Source organism: Anarhichas minor, unplaced genomic scaffold (genome assembly GCF_050575085.1).
Source record: "Anarhichas minor isolate MPS153535 unplaced genomic scaffold, ASM5057508v1 ptg000051l, whole genome shotgun sequence".
Lineage (NCBI taxonomy): Eukaryota > Metazoa > Chordata > Actinopteri > Perciformes > Anarhichadidae > Anarhichas > Anarhichas minor.
The window spans coordinates 6,655,458-6,664,591 of record NW_027466497.1 but is presented as its reverse complement, the minus strand read 5'-3'; the positions used below and the strand labels follow the sequence as shown (position 1 = coordinate 6,664,591).

Below are 9,134 nucleotides of genomic sequence, written 5' to 3'. Positions count from 1 at the left end.
TCGTTGTTTATTACCCTAGAATGCTTGTTTTCATTCAGTATTTTTACTTTATTGTGTTTTAATCCCGTCATGTGCAGCAACATGTTGCGAGTATAGCAGAAATAATAAAGAATAATAATAATAATAACCCGATTGTTATTGTTTAGGAAATAACTATTTAACAGAAAGTTCACATTTGACAGATCTCCAACTGTCAAAGCCCAACTTGCCTTAAACTGACAAAATATGACACCTTCCCCGATAGAAACAACTCTTTTCAGAATGTACAGAGATGTACATTATACATCTGTTTATTTGTAGGCGTAGTTAAAAGGTAATATTTACTCTTAACTAACTAGTCCATTACTCTACTTTATTATAAGCAGATATCAGAACTCTAAATAACTACACTGAGGAAAGTCCCTAAATTAAAAGTGCAGAACTTTGAATTGAACATTATTATTACTGCGCATTTCCAAAATAAACACCTGTGATTGGCTTCCAGTCTCCCACACGGTCTCCATATTATTAGACACCATCGACATCTCAAAGTTACTTTGGTTTAAGCGAGTTTAATTTAATCGTTAATCCCTTTAAAATGTCAACCCGTCAGTTGATTAAATGACTGACGGGTCAACTCGTCTTTTTCCCTTAAAAAAAGTTGATTTACTTTTGAGACTTTGAAGAAGATCACAGCTGAAGTAGATTTTTTGTCTCTAAGTTTAAAAAGGGAAGGTGTCATTTATACGCCATCAATCACGAGCTAACCTCCGTGTTAGCATCAATGCTAATGGAACTCTGACGTCATCGCTCTTAAAACGTCCCATGTGACGCGTGTCGTACGTTTCTGCTGCAGAACCAGCAGAAGGGACTCGTCTGTGATGCTGAGACGGTCGACGAAACAACAGAAATTTAAGGGAATTTTATTTTTATTTTACAAAAATTGAAAACCTATTTTAAGAATGTACAGTTTGTAAAGGCTACACATTGTATCTAATGTACATAATAAGGCTGAACTATCTAACGCTGTGAGCTTCATGTTCTTGTGATGTCAATTTAGCTGAAATCAGTGGCATTTAATTAACTAATACCTTTTAGTTTTACCATTACTATCAATTGGTTTAGACATCCTAGTAGTATCATACCAGTACATCAGAGTAAATACACCGTCAGCAATGATTACAAGTTAAAGCGAGTTTAGTTTTTGGTTTCCTGTTTAAGGAAGTGTGTTTTTAAAGTCATAATTTGTATTAATTTGTGCCAGTTTATCCGTCTTTGTCGACAGTTCACCTCTTCAAACATCGTTAATTAAATAAATGTCTGCTTATTCAATAACCTGCCACGTTCACCACAGAAATAGATTGTTTAAAGGAACACTTTTAGGTTTAGTGCTGGAGTTTTCTTCTCTGAACACGTTTCTAATCAAACCCAGACTTGTTGCCATAAACTAAACTCTTATCTTCCAGATATGTCTCAGTGCGAACAGAAGAAATGGACTGAAATGTAAAAGTGTTCCTTTAAAGTCAAGGAGAAGCAAAGCAACTGTGTACAATATACTTAGAAGCAAAATAGACATCTCACCTCATGGAACTGTACAGTTGCTGCTTGAACTGAAATGTTGACGGCTAAACTATAAGAATGTAAAAAGCATCTGTTGAAAGAGCAGAAATAAATCAAGTGTGTAAGAAAAGAAAACCACTTAAAGGCCTCATGAAACATGGAACACGGAACATGAAACGTGAAGCATGGAACACGGAACATGAAACGTGAAGCATGGAACACGGAACATGAAACGTGAAGCATGGAACACGGAACATGAAACGTGAAGCATGGAACACGGAACATGAAACGTGGACAGGCAGAAGTCAGCAGGAGCTCGTCTGAGCTCTGCTGCTGTTCTTGGTTCAGATATTCGGAGCTCTCATTGTGTTCTCCGTCACTTCACGTGTAAAACAAGTCGTCGTCGTTGTCGTGAGGACTTTAACGTTTTGTTTCTCAGTCACAGAGCTGTTTGAATGTATCGGAGCTAAATGAAGAGTTGCACAGAATAAAAGACATCGAAGGAGTCTGTGTTGTGAGTTTTGTTGGTACATTTACGAGAACATTTTAATTTCAAGTAACAAAATATCAACATACTATACTATGACTTTCTTATGACGTTTTTCGACATACTATACATACATACGTTTTTGATACACCTGGGTCTGATCACGTGAGCGAGTGCGTTTCGTTTACGTCTCCCATTGGTCAGTGCAGGTCACGTGCCAAATACTCCCAAAACCAAACAAATCTAATAAACTTTACACAACTGATGTTAAATGGAGATTTATGTTTTAGCTCACTCTTATTAAAGTATTTTATTTTATAATTTAGTTTTTTTTACCAGTCTCCTACATTGTACCATCAAGGTTCATTCTTGACTTTTGGAAATAACAGTGTGACAAAACAATCAAGCAGCACTTACTTGGCTTCTTATGAAGATTTCGGCAGACTGCAGTGCGCATGCGCGTGAGTGTGACGGGAATTATTTATTTATTTTCATTTTAATCTGCGCAGCTGCTGCAGTTGTAGTTTTTTGGTTTGAAAGGAAAAGTGAATCAAGTTACCAGACAGAGAATCATCTGGATCATACTCACTACATTTATTCTCTCTCTCTCTCTCTGTCTTTCTGTCTCTCTCTCTCTCTCTCTCTCTCTCTCTCTCTCTCTCTCTCTCTCTCTCTCTCTCTCTCTCTCTGTCTCTCTCTCTCTCTCTCTGTCTTTCTCTCTCTCTCTGTCTTTCTGTCTCTCTCTCTGTCTTTCTGTCTCTCTCTCTCTGTCTCTCTCTCTCTCTATCTTTCTGTCTCTCTCTCTCTCTCTCTGCCTTTCTCTCTCTCTCTCTCTGTCTCTCTCTCTCTCTGTCTTTCTGTCTCTCTCTCTGTCTTTCTGTCTCTCTCTCTCTGTCTCTCTCTCTCTCTCTATCTTTCTGTCTCTCTCTCTCTCTGCCTTTCTCTCTCTGCCTTTCTCTCTCTCTCTCTCTCTCTCTCTCTGTCTCTCTGTCTTTCTGTCTCTCTCTCTGTCTTTCTGTCTCTCTCTCTCTGTCTCTCTCTCTCTCTCTATCTTTCTGTCTCTCTCTCTCTCTGCCTTTCTCTCTCTGCCTTTCTCTCTCTCTCTCTCTCTCTCTCTCTGTCTTTCTGTCTCTCTCTCTCTCTCTCTCTCTCTGTCTTTCTGTCTCTCTCTCTGTCTTTCTGTCTCTCTCTCTCTGTCTCTCTCTCTCTCTCTATCTTTCTGTCTCTCTCTCTCTCTGCCTTTCTCTCTCTGCCTTTCTCTCTCTCTCTCTCTCTCTCTCTGTCTCTCTCTGTCTTTCTGTCTCTCTCTCTCTCTCTCTCTCTCTCTCTCTCTGTCTTTCTGTCTCTCTCTCTCTCTCTCTGTCTTTCTCTCTCTCTCTCTCTCTCTGTCTCTCTCTCTCTCTCTGTCTTTCTGTCTCTCTCTCTCTGCCTTTCTCTCTCTCTCTCTCTGCCTTTCTCTCTCTCTCTCTCTCTCTCTCTCTCTCTCTCTCTCTCTCTCTCGGACTCAGATTATCTCCATCCTCCTGCCGCTGAGATGTGAGTACTCCAACATATTTAACTTCATTTTTAATCATATCGCCTATAACTATGAGAATTATTTATTTACTATCCTAAATCAAACCTCGTGTTAAAGATCCTGTTCGATATAGTTCCCGGGATATTAAAACTACATTATAATCCATATTTCCTTGATTTTGAACCTTTGGTTTTATAATTTAAATGCTGCTGAAATGAAGCCTGTCGTTCGTCTGCACGTCTGGTCTGCAGCACAAATATAACGATGACTCAACGGTTGACTCCAACAATACAGCGATCAGATTAAGTGTCTTTCTCTTTACACCATCAAACAAATACACTTTATTCCGCTCACAGCGTCACAAAGAACTAAAGGAAACGTGGCTTAACATCTCGCGTAAAAACGCAAAAACGTTATTTAGAAAAAACTAAACACACAGGCTAAAATAGATTGTTTTATTTGATTTATTTCCCCTTGTGGGGGGGGGGGGGGGGGGGGGGTATTATAGCGTGCATGTTTATCTCCTCTGCCTCTCTGTCTGCACTAATCTTTCTCCATTTTGCTTCTGGACAACCAGCCGGCTGTAAAAGAGAAACCGCTCATCGAGCATCAAACCACCTGCTGTGTGCGCGCGCGTGTGTGAAACTGTTTTTAATATTGCGTTGTTGGGATATTACTACTCTCTGATACTTTGATGTTTCTATCGTTGAATTCTATTATTATTATATTATTGCATTGACAAATGGATTTCATATTCCATGTTACTCTGAAATGAGAAGTTACTCTGAGAAGTATTATAGTAGCAGAGAGTTGAAATATTATATATATATATATATATATATACTATATATACTGCTGGGTAGCTGTTGAATTTCAGAATTATTCATCTTTGCTTGGAAAGTAATTCGTATCTATATAGCTGTCAAATGAATGTAGTGGGGTAGAAGTATAAAGTATAGCAGACATTGGAAATACTCACATAAAGTACAAGTACCTCAGAACTGTACTTCAGTACAACTCCCGAGTAGATGGTGAAAGATTAGATTCTGTTTCATTGGTTAAGATTAAGAGATGAACTTGGTCCAGAGGTTTTGGTCCGATATCCTCGTCTCTTAGGTTTTATGTAAAAACATCAGAGATTCAATAAACATCTGTTTTACTGTACAGCTCTCTGATGTTACTACATTTCTTACTAAAGTGTTGACGTTTTTATTTTTCGCTGCCAGTTGTGTGAAGCTTCTCTTCAGCTAGAAAAATCAACTTTTGAAATAAGAAATGCCACATTCCTCCTCCTACAAATGAAAAGCTGAATGTATAAACACTAAAATGCACTTTTAATATTTAACACACATTGATTTTTGCCATTTCAACATTGTCATGTACAGTAATTGTCACTTCTGGTCAAAGTGTTCAGAGTTTTCTTTTTGCAACATCATAAATAAATCATCTCTAAATGTCCTGTGAGGACTGAATTTTACCAAAAACTGAGCTTGATACCTTTTCTATAATGACTTGTGTTTCGTCCATTATCGTCTGGCGCTGCACTCCCGGTCTGCAGGTCGACTCCAGAAGCAGGTACTGCCGGGGCCCCCGCGGGTGAGGGGGGCCCTCCGGCTGCCCCGAACCTCACCAGCAACAGACGACTGCAGCAGACACAAGCGCAGGTGGACGAGGTGAGGAACCCGCTCAAAGAATCACACTTCTATGGAGTTCACTGCAAACCCAACAAATATACAATCAGCCCAACAGTTAAACGTTGATTCAAAAGATGAACAGATGACGATGTGGTCACACTTTAACTGATCAGGTGGTGGACATCATGCGCGTGAACGTGGACAAAGTCCTGGAGAGGGACCAGAAGCTGTCGGAGCTGGACGACCGGGCCGACGCCCTGCAGGCCGGAGCCTCGCAGTTCGAGAGCAGCGCCGCCAAACTCAAGAACAAGTACTGGTGGAAAAACTGCAAGGTGGGCATGTTTGTTTTTCCCATCATGCATCAGTCCCTCTCAGTACCATTCAAGTTAAGTATTCCCAGTGTGACTATGCGGACGCCTCTGACTTGAGACTGGTGGTGTATTCATCATTGGTTGCAAAAGGTCTCAGAAGTTTTCTCCTCATTTCAACACATTTTAGTTCAATTCTGCCTGTTTTATACTGACTCCACACTCACTACTCTTAATAAGACTGGAGGAATAATAGTTTTGTACGGTGTGTTTGGCTCCAGCACACACTCTGCTGAGTACATCGCCGCCACTCAGCCGCTGCTACGCGGGCAGACGGCTTGATGAGTGCCATTTTGTTTTTTGGCAAGACGACTTGGAGCCGATTATCTGCATACGTCGCCGCTTGTTTGTGAGTTTGAATGAAGTGTGTTCGACGACGCCTTACATCTCATTGGTGTCTCTGCGGTGGGTTAGACATGTGCGGGTTGTACTCATTCAATCACACAATACAGTAGTGGTTGTTGGAGACGCACCTGCTGATCGACACTCTACTAAATCTGTTATTCTGGATTTACTGGAAGGTAAACAAAGAAATACAACCGATTTTCTCGTTTAGGTCTCGTTTAACTTTTAACCCTAACTTCCACCTTAACAACAGGCTGAATTTATAGTCTGGTTAATGAGTTCATTCAAACTCGTTTTGGATAAATTCGTCAGCTGATGACTGAGACTCAAACAAAGTCCAGTTTGACTGGGATCAGTCCTGGATTTGCTCTCCAGCCACCATCTTCCTCCCTCGTTCATCACATTGTCCCCACGATCATCCATTCATCCATCTTTATCTCAGCATCTCTCCATCCGGCACTAGCTCCGCCTCCGACGGGTCCGACGGCAGATCATCCAATCAGAAGCTGCCGTTTTAGAGAGGCAGAGGAGGATTACATTAGAGGAGAGTTTGACTGACAACGACCAGGAAGTCAGAGAGAGAGAGAGAGAGAGAGAGAGAGATCCCAATCTGGATTACAGTGACAGTCTGGGATTAAAGAGCCAGCTGTGATTCGTGATGTAACTCCACCCACCCCCAATACACACACGTGTTTGTACTGCTATACTTGTAAGGACCCTCATTGACATTTGATGACTTAAGTAGGAGATATTACTGATATAATGCTGGTGATATTGTTGTTATTGTTACATCACAAATCCCATGAACAGACATGAGCAGCAATGGCTTTATCCTGCTGTATGTGTCAAAGCCACAAAAACACCTCAATGAGCCTCACGTCATCCTCATGAACACACACGCTGGAGTTTATTTCACCAAATGTGGATTCATCCGCCGCTGAAAATAGTCCCCAACGAATGCATTTCCTCTTGTTTGATAAAACAGCTGTTTTAAGAGATTACTGAGACTTTCTTTAAATTAAGATGACTATGGGATTTGTTGTCGATAAGAAAATGTAGAATAAGACTTAACCTTTATTTCTCTTTCATAAATTCTCTCTCTCTCTCTATGACTCTCATGTCATAATGATTATTTAGGTCCACACACACACACACTTTTTTCCAGAACTAAAATATATTTAAAGGATTATTTCAGTAAAGTTTATTCTTTGACTTTGTGTTGTTCTTCCAGATGATGATCATCATGGCGGTCGTAGGTCTTATATGTTTTGGAGTCATTTTCTGTAAGTATTCAAACATCTCTCACACACACACACACACACACACACACACACACACACACATGTGTATGTCTCTCACATACAGCAGTCAGGCTTTAGCTGTTTTTAAAGGTGTTCTCCTAAAAATCTGTCAACAAATACTAAATAATCCCGTTGATGTGAAAGCTGCAGTTTGGTTCCTCACAGGAAACACATTTTACAAGTTTTAGAATCTTTTGTAGTTTCTCTTTTGTGTTTTTGGTTTCGAGTGTAACATGAATTCTTTAAATAAATAATAAATACTTTCGTTAGTTCTCCGATCTTTTGTCTTGCGCCACCATCAGATCAAAGCACTGTAATCCATGACTCAAAAACAGACTTTTGATATTCATGGTTCATATTAATGTTAACACTGATCTTTCCTCTCGTGCCATCATCAGACATCTTTTTCCATTAAGCACGAACCTTTAGGACGAAATGTTACTTTTGCACTCGACAGATGTGTAAATCTAACATCACAGAGACATTTGAAGTGTTTTTATGAGCCACAAACCAAAGTCTTCGAGCCCCCGGTGAGGCTGGTTTAAGGGGGGACAGAAGATATGAGTTCTAAAGATCCACCTTGTTTTCAGAAAAAGCTTTTTTTGTATTCATGACAATTAAAAACATCAAAGCACTGGAAATGTTTCATCCGATGTCAGAAGTGCATTGAAAAAAAAAAGTAGGTTTACAAAATAATCCCTCACCTCAAGCAGCTGTTCTGGAGCTTTTGGTCGCATCACATGATCTTCATCAGGAGACGTTTCTCAAACGTCACTTTAAACATGAACTCCTCCGCTCTTCCTCCTCAGTGTATTTCTTCTACTGAGCTGGTCTTCAGGGACACACGAGTCGCAGGACGAGTCTGCACCAACGAGCCACAAAAATAAAACCAGCTTCTCCACCTGCTCCTCGATCTCCTCTTCCTCCTCTTCCTCGGTCTGTAATGTGCTCCACTGCCTCCTCTTTTCCATCCTGGCTCTTCTCGAGAAAACGTCTAACCAGGAGTCCTGAGTGGATGTAATGTTTTTGTTTTTTTGTGTCGACTGAATTGGGAAAGTTGATAGAAGAAAAGTAAAAAGATTTATTTGCTGAATAAAAATCACGTTTAAACATGTTTTGCTTGAGACAGAAAGCATCTTCTTCTCGTACATGTTCAATAGGGAGAAACATATTCCATCTCCTCCAGTTAAAGAGACAGGAAGTGATCTGTGACCTGATTTTTACGAACTTCCAGTACAAACTGCAAACCTCTGCTGGTCTCCATCTCCTCATTGACACATAAGCAGAAGGAATTAAACACAACATAAAAGTATAAACGACAGTTGTGAAAGTTTCTGCAGATTTTTGGTTCCTAAACAAACCAAAAACAGAGTTTAAGGGATCTTGAAAAATAAAAATGTTTTCTTCCAGTTATAAGAAAACAAAATGACTTCACAGAGATTGACCGTTTGTGAAAAGAAGATTTTAGCAGATTAGGACAATGAATGTGTACCAACACTACTCGGGTTCTAAGCTGATCGTCACAGTGAACGTTTTGTTGCTCGCGTTTGTTTTAAAGGACTAAAAGTGAACAGCTTTTTAAACCAGAGTTAAAGGATTCCTGCTTTCTCTTTATTCCTCTTTGTCCAGCCGTGTTGTACTCGTACAGGTCTGTTCATGAAAGCTGCCCCCTAGCGGTCAGCGTCGGTACTGCTGCGGATGTATTTACACTTTGGGCAAAAGCGACGCAAACAATTTAGAGTTTTTATCGTCTCGTGATCCGATCCGACTCCTGTTTTGTGTTTGAATGTTTCCGTGTTCTGAACTTGATCAAATGTGACTCATCTGTATATTTTTTAAAAGGAGACTGTAGATATTGACTATTTAAAATGTAAAAATATATATTAGATTTGACTCTGACGCGAAAATCAGCATCAGCGCTTCTTCAGTTCTGCTTGAAATCAA

At 40.0% G+C, this 9,134-nt stretch overlaps 1 protein-coding gene across 1 annotated transcript; it reads left to right on the top strand.

Annotated features, from left to right (window-relative positions):
• The first annotated feature begins 4,613 nt into the window (after positions 1 to 4,613).
• Positions 4,614 to 8,864, top strand: LOC142971991 (vesicle-associated membrane protein 2-like). Its single transcript, XM_076112743.1, has 5 exons — positions 4,614 to 4,636; positions 5,101 to 5,215; positions 5,350 to 5,508; positions 7,121 to 7,172; positions 8,839 to 8,864. The coding sequence occupies exons 1-5, from the start codon at positions 4,614 to 4,616 to the stop codon at positions 8,862 to 8,864; spliced, it is 375 nt and encodes a 124-aa protein (XP_075968858.1).
• Positions 8,865 to 9,134: the final 270 nt, after the last annotated feature.